This window comes from Numida meleagris, chromosome 3 (assembly GCF_002078875.1).
Source record: "Numida meleagris isolate 19003 breed g44 Domestic line chromosome 3, NumMel1.0, whole genome shotgun sequence".
Taxonomy (NCBI): domain Eukaryota; kingdom Metazoa; phylum Chordata; class Aves; order Galliformes; family Numididae; genus Numida; species Numida meleagris.
Window position 1 is genome coordinate 47,178,761 of NC_034411.1, and position 16,648 is coordinate 47,195,408.

Below are 16,648 nucleotides of genomic sequence, written 5' to 3' on the forward strand. Positions count from 1 at the left end.
AAATTTCACTATAAATCCAAGTTCCACTGAAGTGTGAATCTTGAGATTTAAAGCTGCTATCTGTAGTGCATATATACTTTATATCACGATATGGGGATCCCCCTTGACCTTGAACAAAGGGCAGACGACTACTTTAATGGAGCATGGCAGCACTTTAAAAAGCAGTCCTCCACAGAATGCAAATCTCTGGTTAAGGCATTTAGGGGCTTTCATGCTGTTATGTATGTAATTTGTTTTTCATTTTGACTGAGGAGCACATCTGCAGCCACAGTAAAGGAAATAGTTCACTGTATTTTGAAGGTTAGGAGGTATTTTGGACTAAGGAAGCAGACTTAATTCTTCCTTTCACGTATGAGGATTTCATAGCAAGACCTACAGATGCCCAGTGCATGGACACCAAAATGCTGTGGAAATGTCTGCATAAAAAGAAGTATGGGGTGGGAAACAAGGGATGCATCTAAGGAAGCCAAAAGCAACAGGATACGGTACTAGCTGAGAGAGAGTATCTGGTAAAGTGCATTCGTCTGACAAAGAGCCAGGTTCAGAGCACTTTTCTACCTTTTCCAAGGTCTCTGAGCAAGGCTGGCTGTGGTTGTATGCCCTCTACAGCATTTGTGTGTGTGTGGAACACATTCAGAAATGGATTCTCCTCTTATATAATCAACTACATGTTGCTACATGTTTTATAAAATTAGCTCCCGTGACTGAATAAACTACTAATTTGTGACCTTTTACAAAGCGAGCATGGACAGTAGAAAGCTCTTTGTTCTGACAGTAGGTGAATAAAAGGTCTGTAGAAATGTTTGATGTTCTATTGAATGAGAAGCTTAATAATCTCCGTAACTTCAGTAGGGTGTAGGAGAGAGCACAGTAGCTAAGTTCCTAATTATGATAGCCTTTACATTGTCAAATTTCAGAGATATCATTACTCCTGGTAAGGAATGTAATTATTCTAGAGATTTTAAAGTGAGTAGGTTTACAAAATTGCTCAGCAGTATGTCTTATTTGTGTTTTATTCATAATAGTTCAGAAGTCATCTCAAGGCATCTACCTCTCCAAAATGGGTATGCATGTATTCTGTGTACATCATGCTGTGCTCCTGTGCTTTAGTATGTGGTGAGAAGAATGGCTTTTTTGGCTCATTAGCAGCTGTAATGAGTATGTAGTGCGTGCACATACCATCCTTGAATCTGCTGTTTGAGGTAAACAGAAGTCTGGCAAGCATGCACAATAACTGTTTGTTTGATGGGGAAAAATGGTGAATTTTGTTTGCATTTTGTTTGCAATACAATGACAACTTTTTTTTTTTGCAGAAATTCATTGATACATTCCATGTGCAAAAATACCTTACACTTTTGTCAAAGCACACGCATGTGTACATATATATAATTTTATTGATACTGAGGAAGATAAATGAGAGCTTACATCTGCTTTATAGGGCAAGAGAGAGGAGAGAATATAGTGGAAACTGTTTTACATTAATGTCCAAAGTTGTGATTTGCAATCCTTTTTGGAACTACCATTGCAGACACTTTGCTAGGACACATAGCTAGGACACTTTGCTTTGTGTCTACCTCAAAAAGACCAGTGTGTCAATGAGAAAAATGAGTCACATGCAATGAAATCATATATAATGAAAGCTATCGGCTGTTCAAACAAAACATTTACAAAAGCAGATTGTGGGAATAAGAGACATGGAGAAAAAACTAGCTGCGTGTATATTAAAAACTCCACCAAAAATATTTTAGTGATGCTTCTGTAGGTAAGATGAGAAAGACAGATACTCCTTTTTCACCATCTCACCCTATGCTGAGAACACCAGAGGAGAATTCCCACTGGCAGCTGAATACACAGCAGCCCTTGTCATCTGGTTTGTACAGCTCATCAGCACTCAGCAAAAAACACAGGGACAGCCACCATGAGGATTTGCTTTACACAACACCATGCTGGAGCCAAGGATTAACACGTATGGAGGTTGAGATGACTGGCCCAAGGAAGGAGAGGAGAAAATATGGGAAAGACCACAATGAACCCTAGATGTAGGGCAGGGACAGGCACCCTATTGAGTGGTATAACCACCATGTGTGCACATGTGTATAACCACTCACTGGGTGTCTTTTTCTTTTCAATCTTCAGGAAGAGGCAGCCAGAGTTCTCGCCCACCAGCCAGTGTCCGTCGGCACATGTGCAGCTTTGAAAAATCCCACACTGCAATGAATGTGTAAGAGAAGCTGCATGACAAAGAGTGGTTTTACCCCTTGCTTTCTCTTTCTCATTGGTTTATCATGTCTAATGATGGGACAAATGTGGTGCATGTCAATAAAGATGGGAAATTTGCTTATGTCCCTTGTTTCAAACAATGCCTTAGTCTGATTATCCAGATGTGATGAAGACGATGGTCAACAACTTTTTTGCAGCTTTTACTCTTTTTTTTAAAGTCACTTTCATTTGTAAATGCCTACAAATTTGCATATATATATCTTCTTTTTTTTTTCTTGTACTAATTTTATATTCTTTTTTCCGTTTAGCCATCTTATTTTCTTTACAGCTTTGCATGGAGATGACATTACCCTGCATGCTTTAAACTACAGTCTAGTGGCTGTCTCATGGCAAGACACCTTTGCTGTGCATAGCTCTTGCTAACCAAGCTGGTTAGTGAGCTGCTGCTGCAGAGCCAGCAGAAGGAACACAGAAAACACTGTTTCGGTGGCATTAGAGAGCAGGGGAATGGTGCGCAGGCACATGTAAATAAAAACTGCAGAATCTGACCTAGGAACAAAGAGTTGCCCTAACATATCTCTAAAGAAAAGAAGATAATTTTTTGCTGTTACAAATTTTGAAAGATGTTCAGATTCTGAATATCGTCCATTCAATGAACAGTAGCAAAGTGTAGTCAATCCAAAACAGAAGTGTAAATACTGCCCTCTCTTAAGCAAACAAAATCCAGTGAAGAAAACACGTGAGCTGTTGCAGAAACAGAAAGGCCTCGCCCTGTATTTTCCAGGACAGATTTATGATCTTTTCCATCTGATACACTGCAGATGTGAAGCAGTCCTGCTCCCTGCACAGGGAAGGTTGTGGAGTGATAAGGTGGAAATCTGCTGCTGAGACACTTACCCAGCACTTTGAGCTCACCTAGTCAGCCACAAAACGCTGCAGCCCCATGTCTGCCTATGACAGGCTACGTTACTTGTGGGCAGGTAGCAATGATGTTAACTCAGTCAAATCTGCCCCTCTGGTTTACAGATCAGAAGAAATACATGCATTGTATCATATACTTGGAGTAGCAGCTAGGTTTGCCTCCCTGAAAGACAGTGCAAGGAGCATAAAAGCATTCTGTTGTTGGATAGATGTTGCCATTTTCTGGTGTGGAGCAAGTGGTTCAGATTTTCAGGGCACAGACTGCCAATTGTCTGTCTGGAGAAATGGGTGATGACATCTGTATCGAACCATTAGGAAGCAAAGAAAGGTGAATGCAACAACAGGTTGTATTCAAAAAGCATGGATACAACAAATAAAATTCCTGAGCATGGGGAAGGATGAAGCTCCTGCTCTTTGCATGGCAATGCTTGGGATTTCTTTTTTTTCAGTCTAGAAAAAAAAAATCCTCATCCACAGGATGTCCTGAGAAACATTTCTGGTGCGACTCCAAGCATTCAATGGGACTTCAAACACTTGCGGTAGTTATGCAGACAAGAAAGGCTTTAAAAAACAGCTGACCTTTTTAGACCTGCTAAGCATGGCGCTTGTTGTTTTGTCTTCTTCCCCCTCTGCTGCCCCTGAGGCTTTCCCCTCCCTCCAGCTGGAGGATGCTGTCAGAGGTCTGGCAGCACTGTACCGTGGCTGGCAAAGGGTGCATCCTCCACCAGGGATGCCTGAGTTCTCTGTGGCCTGGAAGCCTGGATAAGCTATACAGTCATGCAACTGGCATGGCATCAGCTGCCCATCACTGCCACCTGACCTCATGGCTGAGCGTCAGTCAGAAGGTCTGCAGTTCACCAGTTGGGATTTCCTGGGGAAGCCCTCTGCTTTGCTGCCCCATTGTGTTAGAAATCAGCAAGGGTGTTGTGGTCTCCCTTGCCTTCCAGTTTCAGGCAGACAGGTGTAGGGAACTGAAACTCATTTTGTTTGATACACGCAATAGTTGGGATTATTGTGCTAACATCGATCTCCATTCTCTGTATGATCTTGTGGATGGCCAGAAATGCAAAACCATGAAAATACAGAATAATAACAACTGATAACCATAATAAAAATTTCAGAAGCATCAGCTTTGAGTTCCAGGGCTCTTTCCTTCTGAAGCCACAGTTATTGCCATGGAAACTTTCAGATACACTCAGAGAACCCACAGCCCTGACATGCTGCTTCATCTCCTACAGCATATTAGAGCTCTACATCACAAGTGGGGTACCTAGTGACTAAGCTTCTTGTGGCAATTTGGTTAAGGCTGCATTCAAAATGCTGCCCTACCACTAGCAGCAAGTTAAAGCAAGTCTGATGGCTCTTTTGAGCACTATTTAAACTGTTGGGACTTTATTTTATTCTCGATCAAAGCAGAGAATCCACCAAGTGATGGTGAGAGAAAGACCACATTGACTGCTACTACTATAAAACTGCAAGGGCTGGACACTTTTTGGCAGTAAACATACAGACCAACCACTGAGAATTTTCTAGTAGAGCTATTGTCTGGGAAACATTATGGATTTTCAGAATAATTTTCACTTTTCTAATTTCCTTAAGGTTCTCAGCTGTGCATATGCATGTTATGTGAAGTACCTTCTATCCCCAGTGTTAATTCCTTTTCAGATATTTGAAACCTATTACTGGGTTGTTGCACCACATTCAATGTACTCAGCTATTTCAGCTTTCCCTCAGACACTCTACTCTGTTTCTTATGGTTTTTGTTTTGTTTTGTTTCTGCTGCTGTTCTCTATACAGCACTCAGTTCATCAGTGTCTTCCTGATTAAAAATGCGGTTCCCACAGAACCATGGAAAGATAACAGAAAGCAAGGACAAACCTACCATCATCTTAATTAAAATTAACCTACATTTAAAGGAAAGCTATTTCCTGTAAATTCCAAAAGGAATCTCTGTACCATGGCATGGGTACTTTCAAGTGGGGAACACAAAATTCATTGGTTATCATGTTCAAAGCCCACTAATTATTATTCAACAGCAGTTCTAGATCTCCTTCTGCAGTGATTGTTTTGAAGGAATATTTTTGAATGGGTGTTGATCATCGCAGCCTGCCAGTCCTACAGACTACTGTGTCTTAGTTGCACTCACATAAACTTACCATGGATTAATTTAATTCAATCATTTTCTTCCCATGTTCCTACGCTTTCCAGGTTTCTTTGCACAATACATGGTAATTTTCAGTTTTTGATTTGTATTAGCTGTGCTCTTTTCCAAGCCTCTCTGAAAAAATGTTTCACTTCAGGTATTGTCAATGAATGCACTGCTGTGAATGTATCTTCAAATGTGCATCATGAGGCACATCTTCAGATAACACAGATGTACTTCTCCACTGATATCAGAGGACTGATGGCACCATGCATTTCCTTTGCTCTAACTTTGAAATCCTTTAAAAAAAATCACAATGGTGAACCAGTAGGATGTATTAATTTTGAATATTTAGTGTTTTTTTACTTGTCAATAACACCAAAATAAACAGATTCTTTTTTTTTTTTCCCCCATTCTAAAAGCACTTTTTAATTTCACTTTGATTTGCAGGTTTTTGATCTTCATTTCTTGAACGCTGCAAGAATTTGTTTGTGGATTGGGACAAACTGTTCATTATCCTGAGTTTTGTATTATCTATTAGAATAAGTTCTTTTTTCCAAGCAACACTACAGTAGCTATTTGTTATTCTATTGAAAATACTTAATAAACAGTTTGTGACCTGCAACTCTGCTTTGCAATTTGGGGTCCCTCTCATATTGCCAAAGCTAACAGAGTTCTGCAAATATATTTCTTCAAATTATTTGCAGTAATTCATTTAAAATCATTTTGTTATGACAAAAAAACAACTTGCTGAACCAAAAGTTTTCTGACCCAACTCAGGACCCTGGGGGCGGGAACAAGGATCATGACACAGCATACTCAGGCTAAACACTGCTTCTACTTCCACTTTTCAGTATGCATATTACCATTTAAATTTAAAAAGAGAGAAGGAGAGTCAAAAGTTACCGTCCCTGGAGGTGTTCAAGAAACGTTTAGATATAGCGTTGAGAGACATGGTTTAGGAGGGTTATTGGTGGTAGGTGGATGGTTGGACTAGGTGGTCTTGTAGGTCTTTTCCAACCTAGCTAATTCTATGATTCTGTGATTCTAAGTCAGCAAAAAATCAGTTGTCAATAGGGTCATGCATATTAGAAAGCCCATGTGTGAGTCAGATTAAAGAAACATTTAACTTCTGCAGCAGAGTAACATAGGAAGGAATAACTAGGTAAGATTTGCTTGACACAAGGCAGTGGCAAGGCAGGGGATTAGAAATGAGGCCCTGGGCTTGTGCTCACGCACCTCACAACCCCGTTTCACCAGGCTCTGCCTTTGTGAGACACTCTGACAGCGTTACGTTTTGCTGCATTTTCTGTATACCTGCTTTGTGCATAGCTGCTTCCACAACATATTTAAAGTAGCTCTCTAATTAACATAGAACATTTTGTTCCATGTGCAAGGCAAGCAATTTATTTTGCCCCCCAAAAAAACAGGGAGGGGAGAGGTAAAGAAAAGTTTGTTCAGTCATTTACATTTCCAGAAACACCAGTGGGAGGTTAAACTTCACTCTAATTATGCAGCACCACAGAAAGAGCTGGAGTCAGGCTATGAGAACTGCTGTAAGATCCTCTTATCACTGAGGTAGACACTGCATTGTAAATAGACTACAGCTGAACTTGTTTTGTGATTTTTGTTTTTTAAACAGCCCGCCCTCTCCTTGTAGATGATATAAAGTGATGTTTGTTGGGCAAGAAACCTAAGCATACATCAGATGGAGAGCATGGTGGGTGATGACTCTCTTGCTCTTCTGAGCCACAAAGAGGTTAAACCTGGGTTAGGGAAAGAGATGAGTCCCTGGAAGTGATGCTAGAAAAATCAGGCTTGCAGGAACACGTTAACAATGTGCCCAGGTCTGTTAATGAGGGGTGGGGTTGCCTGCTGCTGCTTGCTGAAAGGCCCTGAGGAGAGGGTCCCCTTGATACAGGGAAAGATCACTAAACTGGAGGAAATCCAGTTCCTCTCCTTAACCAAATTACATGCTACTGTGGCTGTACTAAAGTGAATGGATGCTATGATGGAAGAGGCCTTGAAAACAGAAGCAAAACACCTACAGTGTGCTGCCGTGGAGGTACTAGTCTTAAATTCTAGACTAATACGCTTGAGTCCTGGGAGTGGTAAGGCTGCAGCAGGGCAGAGTTCTGCTCAGGTTTATTACAGCTGCTTATGTGGCTGCAGAGCTGAAGAAAGCTAGCTGATGGCTATCTGCCTTTTTGTAGGCAGGGTAGGAACTCCCCTGCCTTGGAGGGCATCCATCAGAATCTCCTGTTTGGGCTGAGAAAGGCTTTGTCCCATGCACAGCTTTTGAACAGGGCTCTTCTTTTTTGCTCTCCTTCCCTGCTTCCATAGGTTAACTACCTCTGTATGAATGTGTGGGGACAAACCTGCATGTGCTGATTTCTGGAGTGCTTTTTCAGGGGTTCAGTAACAGTGCCACAATACGTGAAGGATAGAACATCATTTGTTGACTGGGCAGTACCTAATACAAACCTCATCTAGTTTCTGATCAGATTGTTTAGGCTCTGGTTAGAACCTAATTCCTGTTGATAAAATCTATTGCTTTTTGTTAGGTGGTGTTTCATGTCCCTTCCTTACCTTTTAGTTTCATAGAAGGTATCACTAGGTTTTCCCGATGCTTCCTCCCATCTGTGGCATTTCAAACTGTTACTATAGTGATTACAAGCAGGTAGGTTTGGACAAAGACTCAGTCTGTCAAGGAAATAAAGGGAACATATCACTTCTTCTGTTACCTCTTCTGCTGGTTAAGTGCAACTGTTGCTTTTAAAAAAATCAGTCTTATATACTTGCCCTCTAAAGATAACCAACACAACTCTGGCATCCCAAAAGAAAAGAGGGAATTAAATCTAACAGATCAAGAAACCTCCCTTCCTTTTCATTTCAAAGACTTTGGTTGATTGCATGCCCAGCTGTTTCACACGGGCAGTGACAAGCATTACATCAATACGATGAGGAACCATTTCTCAATGTCTGTGTTCCTAAAGTTAATTTCATTGAAGCAACCTGCAAATATTACTCAATTTAACTCTTTTTTATGGTGTCATGTATAGATTTTTTTTTTATGCATAAAAAGCTTGAGATAAAAGGGACAAAGATTCAGGCACATAGGATGGAATGGACACTATTCTCTACGCTGTGGATCTCAGGCTATTGCTTCACTGGTGACAAGTGATAGGATCAGAGAGTTGCATTGACTGGTTTATCTTAGAGCACTGGTTCTCAGAAATGGAGCAATCACCTTCCTTCTCGGGTGCGTTCAGTCTCTAAGATATGAAGAAACTTTTGCCAACCAATAGCTGAAGTAAAACATTTTCAGGGCCATACCATATGAGGAGGAACGACTTGCTGTGCAGTTCCCAGACTTGGCATTGCACCAACGAAGAAAACAAAGTCATATTCCCCAGGCAGTGGCAGGAACAGAACTCTCTTCTTTGCCTGTGACTGGACTCCAGTCTGGGGCAGTTCTACCCATAAGCAGGTGTGGGATTTGGGACAGCTGGAGACTCTTAACAACAAACAGTGAGCCATCAAAGAAGCTGTAAGCATGTCCTCAGTTGAGGAATAGTTGGGCAGGAGTATTTTGGATTCCTGCCTCAGATGTGGACACATCAGTTCTTTTAAAGACTTTCTGTAAGTAACTATTAATATCTGAAATTATTTTCTGGCTTATTTAGTGCCCATAGTCATCAGCTGAAAATATCTAAAAGTGACTACTCCAGAGTCACCTGGAGAAAACACTGTAAAGATTGATGCATGTATTAAAAACAATGCTTTGAATTACCAACAAAAAATAGCAGTGGAATTGCTCATAGAGATCACGTATCTAATAAAAATTCAAACAGCAAATATATTTGTGCCTATTCCCCTAAAATACCGAAGCTCTAGACAAAGCTGTGATAAAAATTGAGAAACAGCAGCTAAATTTCATGCATTCTTGCCTATAAAGAAAAATCAACCTATCTTATATGTTAATAGGAGACCCAAGGACACCTAGGCTAGGTGTAAAGATTTGAAGAAGTAATACTTGGAATGTTACACTGGGTAGTCACAACTGGAAATCTTAAGATCTCTGGAGACTCCAAGGAGTTCACTACCAGCCACTAAGTGTGAAGCCTAAATCCTGTAGAAGATTGTATAATGAACAGATAAAGTTAGGAAAGGAAAAAAAAATGCACGCTGTACATGAAATGGATAACTGTTATACTGGCAAAAGCAAGAAGACACCTCATTTCAGCTCCTCACTGGGCACAGAATACCACATTTTCAGTACCCTAGCCATGATCCAGCTTGGTGCTCTCTCCTGACTTTGTGTGGAAAAGCAGCCTTTCCCACATTATATGAGACAAAAAATTTTGATTTTTACCTTTTGCCACTAAGACTTCTTTCAAAAAAGAAAAGAAAAGGAAAAAAAAAGCATGACAATCACTTAGCAAATGATGACCATGCAGTCAGGATTGTCAAGACCACTTTGCACCAGTGAATTGATTCCTGTCAAACCAATGCATGGTTTGGATCTGAGCTTTTCCAGCCCTATCTTTATGTTTTTCCCAGATGTCAGTTAATGTCATTCAAGGTGACTGGCCTTTATTTCAGGATAGCAAACATTTTTTCTTGCATGTTAATTGTTAATTTTTCTTGAATGTGTCAATCTAAGCATAACTGCCTGCCAGCTGCCCAGCAAGACAGAGCCCATGTATCTCCATGGCACTTTGAAACTCACTGGCATGCTCATAGTGCAGGGGCACAGCAAGCAGAGCAAGTTGAGAGAAAGAGCAGTATTTGTGAGAGACAGAGGAGAACAGTAATAGAAAAGAGATTTCCCAGTGGAAATCCCCTGAATGACCTCATAGAGAGCCACTGTGGCTCTAAAGCTGTTTGTCACAGGGCTATCAGAGGCATGGCAGGCAGAGGCAAGGCACTTCAGCAGCACTAGCTTTCTCAGCACAAAAAGCTGGTAACAGATGAAACCCGATTAAGTGGTTTGTTCACGTGTGGGTATTGTAGTCCCAGCACAGTTTGATTGAAGTACAGCTGTTGCCTTGGGCTCGATTAAGTACATTATGGAGAGTGCTACAGAAGGATCAAGTCATAAGAGCAGAATCTGAGAGTGAGGGGGAAGAAAATGAACTGAATACGACGAGAAGACAGAGGTAGCAAGTTCCTTAAAATAACAGCACTTGCTTTTGATGTAAATACAAAATCTTGGAAACAAAGTTAGACAGATACTAAACAGATGGTGTAAGTTTGGATTCAAGAGTGAGATGATGCACCAGAGCTAGATATGAAGAGGTAAATATTGCAGAAATGGACTTAGCTTAGGAGACTACAGACAGTCATCAAGTTTTTTCAGAAAAGCCTTCTGCAGTATTTGTGAGCTACAGCATCAGCAAAATATGATATCAGAGCACCTGACTTATTTTCCTCTCTATGGATCAAGAGTTTGCAAATCTTGGTATGTTAAGATATTACTTCAAATGTCATTCACGCCCAATAGTTATATTCATTTTCTTATCTCAGTAACACTTCAAAAATGTCATATCAGAGCACTTTTTGATCAAAACTAAAGTGCTTCTAAACCTTCATTCTTGTCTTTTTGTTAATCCCTATGAAGAGGTTACTTTCTCCAGCTGGGAACTCATTTATTTTGTTTTCCTCCAGGTGAAAGTTCTAAACACAAACACCTCCAGGTTCTACTGACTACATGCTTTGGGGAGTTATGAATTTTTTAGATTGGTCTGTTCTTGAGAGCCAATTCCCACCGAGATGGTGAATCACAGGTCCAGAGTCTGGAGCTGGAGATGAACATCACAGTCTGGATCCTCCTCAAAGCTCTTTTTTTCTCTAGCATTATTTATTGTTCAGTAAAGAAGTGCCATGTTATTACATACATTTCTTTTCCCTTTTGCCAATTTTACATTTATCTGTGTTGTACCAATTTCTCCCAATTACCACAAAGTTGGCTGATAATACTTTTACAAAATTCAACTGGTAATTATTTACTCCCTGAGAAAGAGAAGTGCAGGATTCACAACAAGAAAAAGCAAAATACTCAGAACAATATTGTAGGTGGTATGAAAGGAAAGTGATCTCTTCCAGTGTATGCAGCACCAGCAGGCAGCAGTGACTGTGCCAGCCTCCCACCTGCACTGCAATCGTAGGGCCTAAAATGCAATCCTTTGTTTATATCTGCCCCCTGAGGGCTGAAACCCTGAGATAAGGCTGCTTCCTACTAATAATCTCGGTATTTCTCCTTAGCCTTTGGTTCCCACCCAGGTGATGCATATTATAATTTCTGAATGACCCCTACCGCATGACCTGCAATTAAGTAATTGCTTGATCACCTGAAACACTGCTCAGCTCCCTGTCCCACCAGTTGCTAATGAGAGACCTCTCTGCTTTGAGTGCTGCTCTCTGCATGGCCCAGGGAAACGTAAAAGCACCATCGTTTCTCCACTGTGAACCTGACCCTCAGGTTCTCCTTCAGCCCTACACCCAGATCCTGGAATCCAGCGTGGGATTTTGTTGGGATGCAGCCCACATGAGAAGTCTGAGGGCTCAACTCACTGTGGTCGTGTTGTTGCTTGTTCCTCCACCCACACAAACCAACTGTTTTCAGTCCCAGCATTTTATCCCAGGTTGTAAATAATGGTCACTGGGGGAGAGCTTGGTTTTGTCTGTGGTGATTGTGCAGTGAAGGGTCCCTGCAATGACAGTGTATCCCAGTGGGGAGCACTGCCTGGGGACTTCATTTGGACATGGGGAGGTCAGATGGAGCCTACAGATGGGCTGGGCTGGGCTGGGCAGATGGAGGAGCTGGGCACGCTGCTGCCCAGGATCTGAAGGAGGCCCTGGGTGTCCATAATTTCTGTCATGCTAATTTGCCCCTAACTGTGAGGGGGACAGGGAATTAAAAGAATGGGTTATTAATGCTTCCTTTTGCTATCCTGAGTGTTGAAGGCTAAGGCTGTAGGTGATTTTTCTTCCAGCAGTTTGGAAATATTTCCTATCAGCTGTAAAACAGGCTTAGTTAAAGCTCTTCCTGTGATGTTATTTTCCTTTTTCTCTTCCCCTCTGCAAGATGCAGTGAGCAAACATAGATAAAAAACAAAATGGCCAAGGATCCTCAAAGCTAGCCTTCCCATAGCCCTTCCCATGGGTTGGGCTTTGCAGGGCAGCTGTGGGGCACAAAGCCAGTGCCAATTGCCTCTGGCTGAAAACTGCTGCTGTTAAAAGATGCTGTTGTTTCCTTTTGTAGTATTTATGGCAGGACCCAAAGAACTGGGCGGGAGGGCTTTTTAATGAGGCATAGCAATCATTTACGTAGGCTTGTTTGTTATATTGTCTGTTTCTGAGTAATGTAAATGCAAATAAACCCATCTTTATTTTATTCATAGTTCTAATGGAAAGTCTGTGTCATGGTCTGAACCAGGTGGAAGACAAGCTTCCAAGGGCGAGCACATGTGGCACAGACTCTCAGTGCATGTGAAGAACCAGGAGACAGGGTGCAATCAGACAGCCGTGATCAAACCCCTCACTAAAAGCTACCACGGCCAAAACAAGAGCCTGACTTTTACCGATATCAGCAGCAAGACTCTGTACAACGTGGAGGAGGAAGAAGACAGAGAGCCGATCCGTCTCAACCAGCCCAGCAGCCCCTCCATGGTGGTGCACAGGCGGGTGGCGACCACGCCCCCGTTGCAGGCTGCAGCGGAGGAGACGCGTCTCTTCCTGCCCGAGCAGTCCCCCAAGGACCTGCCCCTGCAGCCCCGCTCTCTCATGGAGCAGCTGCAAGGGGTGGTCAACAAGCTGGCCACTGGCATCCCTGACTTCAGTGCCGTGCTCCCTGCACCTGGCTCGGGGAACGGGGCGCAGCCGCCCCTGCTGCCTCTCCAGGCGGCTGACTTTAGCGGGGAGCCCCTGTCTCCTCCGGCCGACGAAGCGGAGAGCGAGAAGCTGAAGCTTATTCAGGGATACGTCTACGAGAAGAGCACAGAGGATGAGGAGGAGGAGGAGCCGGCGACCAGCAAGCTCACCCTGGAAGATTCGCCAGCACTGACGCCTCCGTCCCCTTTCCGGGATTCGGTGGCTTCGGGCAGCTCCGTGCCCAGCTCCCCCGTGTCGGAGTCGGTACTCTGCACACCCCCAGACATGACCTATGCTTCCGTCATCCTGAGGGATTATAAGCAGAGCTCGTCCACCCTATAGAGCATGGACGCTGCTGCGGGAGACATGACATGAAGGACTTTGGCAGCTGCCCGCTGTTAGGGCCTGGGGAGATGTATCCCCAGGAGTGGTGGAGAAGGAGCAGAGAGCAAAGTCGCACACGACAGGGCAAAAACGTTATCCTGCACGTAGAGAATTAAAAAAAAAAAAACAAAAACAAAAAAAAAAAAACAGCAACCCATTCTGAGGGCTTAACATTCTCTATCTGTTAAATTGTTGTATTTTGAGAAAATGATAGGAAAAAAAAAAAAACAAAGCACAAACCTAATGGACAACTACAGCAAAAAAGAAAAAAAAGAATAAACATGCAGGAAAAGAAAATAACGCTTAGTCACACCATCTCTTGGCAATGCTGGAAGAGGACTCTGGGAGCTGCAACCTGGGAGAAGTCCCTAGTGCGTATGGTGACTGCAGCCTGCCTGCTGCGTGAGGCACCAGCACGTCCAGGAGCTGGAAGGGGCAGTGCGGTGAGGAGGAGCAAAACTGCCTGTGTACGAGATACAGATGCATAAATCATTTCTTCTGGTTTCTGCAGGTGGTATAAACGCGTAACCTGTTGGGGAGAGGGAAGCTAATGTGCAAGCGCACCGCTCTTAATGACTTTTGTTGGAACAATTTGTTCTTCATACGAGGCTGCTTTTTTGGGGGACCTGGGCTTTTTTAAGGCTAATTGTGAACAAAGTGATGAATATTACCAGGACTTGAGAGGTTTTTGATGAAAGCCCTTGCTGTAGTACTTGTCATACGATAAAGGCTTGGGAAAACTGCCCTTTTGTATACGATTGCAGACCGCGTTGGCTAAACTGTTACACAACGTTTACTGTAGCAGAACAATATTTATTGACTAACTTTTCATAATACAACATATTTGCCATGTGGTTACATCGTTCTTTTGTGTTACTATGAAATCAAATGCTTTGGAAAATAGCTGTATACTTAGAGCAACAACTATTACTCTGAAAGGCAGTTCCTTATTGGGGGTTTTAGAGCCAGTCTGAAGCAAGAATGAGCCTACGTTTGTGTCTCTGTATGCGTGTGTAGAGTACGTGTGAAATGTAATGTCCAGTAACTACCACTGGAAGATTGTCTTATAAATATACTATGAATATTTTTATGTTTCAATCCTATTTTATATTGCATTGTTACAAATATTCAATAGATCTTTGGAGGTTTGTATGCTGTGCTAATACGTGTTTTTTTTCATATACGAGCTGAGACAGTAGTTCCTCTTAAGATAGGATGCTTTATCTTGCAGATATTTTATGAAGTAGACCTATGGTATTAATAACCAGTGCATTGAGAACTTGTTACATTGTGCGTTTGGTTAGTAATGAAAAAAAAAAAAAAAAGAAAACACAAAAAGAATAAAGTCTGTTTTAGAAATCTTGCACATACCAGTATAAGTCTATAAAGCCGAGGCAGGAAATGTAATATTTTTGTTGCTTCAGATAGTTAAAAATAAAATCACGTCCAGGCAGGAACTTTCAACAGTGCTTAATGTGTGCATCAGTTCCCTAGGTTTGTTCAAAACTTTTCTTTTAATCTTTTTATTATGTTCGTTTTAGAGTTTTTTTCATACAGTTTCATTTCTTCTATATAAAATAGTATCTTTTATCTTAGAGGTCGCTCATAAGCAGCTGCACTCTGTCATTCAGTCCTCCTCCTCTGTCCTTCGTATGCTTCCCAGAGATGGACCTAATCCACAGCTCCATAATGACTGGCATGTTCAAAGTCCAGCTCTGATTGCTGCGTCTTGAACTTAGTTATTACTACCTGATTTATAAATGTGAATGTTACATATATTCAGGTCAGGATTTTAGCTGCTATGAACTTTGATTGTGCTCTTGAATTTAGCTGAGGATCTGTCTCATAATTCTAAATTTTATTTCCAAAGATATTTTAAAGGAATATTTATAACCATGCTTGTAAATATTCTATCCGAATTTTTCTGAATTCATCATATTTCTGCTCTTTTTCTTTCTTTTTCACTTGAGTTTTAAGTCCTGCTGCCAGTCATCAATTCTCCTCTTAAGATCCAAATCTCTTATTTTGATCTAAATATAGTGGTATTGGGAGGTTTGGCTGGTGTTCAAAATGGTATGGAGTCTTTTTTCCTCAACCTCTTTTCACATTGTTTGCTCCTTTCAATATGACTAGCAGCCAATTGCTATTATCCTCCTGATGTGGAAAGCATGAACTGACTTTGCCCGAAGGTGCAGTTATGTCTTTGTCAGTAGATTGATGTTCCTACTTCATAATGAGCTAAAGGGTCTGTTGGTTGACTTTCTTCTGCTTGGGGCTTTTAGGGGGAATTTTTTGTTGTTGTTTTGTTTTCTTATTTTTATAATGCTGATTGCTCATGAAAACAATGAGAAAACACCGTATTTTCCTTGCTGATCACTGCAATGGCAATGAATTCTATCTTGTTATAATCTTAGTGTAAGTTTTCTTTTGCTTTTTCCAAAAACGTATGTTGTTGGTAGCTCAGGACTAGTAATAGAAAGCCAATCTTTGAAGAAATAATGTAGATGAGAGAAAAAAACAGCACATAGCAGGCTCATATAGTTGGGGAGATGACTACATGGCAAGGTACTATGTTTTCATATCTGCCTATTTTGAACATATTTTGAACATATTAAGCACTGACTTTATTACTGTAATGTAATTTATATAACGAGTAGGAGTTTTCTTGAAATTCAGTATATTAGCTTTTAGTTTGTAATTGTTAAAGCTGGAAACATACACATAAATATATCTAAAGAGCAAGAACTCACACTGTGTATGTAGTTGTATAAGCTATGAAGCTTCCTGTAGAAGTTCTTTCTTTTGTTCTGTCAAATGCTTGATGAGAACTGCCTTTTGTCAAAATGAACTTGAAAATGCTGTAAAATAAATATTTTCTATTTATTATTTAAAAATAAAATGCCAAGATTGTTAATTTTTGTTTCCAAAGTAGAAAACAGCCGTGTCTGCTCATCCATTGTTCCAGGGCTTGTCAGCATTCTGTGAGAGTGATGGTGGGATGTTCAAATGGAGGTAGGTACTGCATAGATTGTTGCACGTAGGCGAGATGGTGGAGGATTAGAGGATTTTTGTTTAGAAAATAAAAAACAGCCATTCGGCCTCCTG

The 16,648-nt window shown here is 41.4% G+C and overlaps 1 protein-coding gene across 2 annotated transcripts in view; it reads left to right on the forward strand.

The window, feature by feature from the left end:
- GRM1 (glutamate metabotropic receptor 1) overlaps positions 1–16,403 on the forward strand; it is a 187,046-nt gene extending 170,643 nt beyond the window's left edge. Inside the window, exon 8 of one of the 2 annotated variants that reach the window (XM_021392667.1) lies at positions 12,691–16,403. In XM_021392667.1, coding sequence (XP_021248342.1) covers positions 12,691–13,501 — 811 coding nt within the window. In that variant the 3' untranslated portion in view covers positions 13,502–16,403. Of the gene's footprint in view, positions 1–2,136; positions 2,332–12,690 lie in introns of those variants that run through there. The other variant, XM_021392666.1, reaches the window with a different exon arrangement.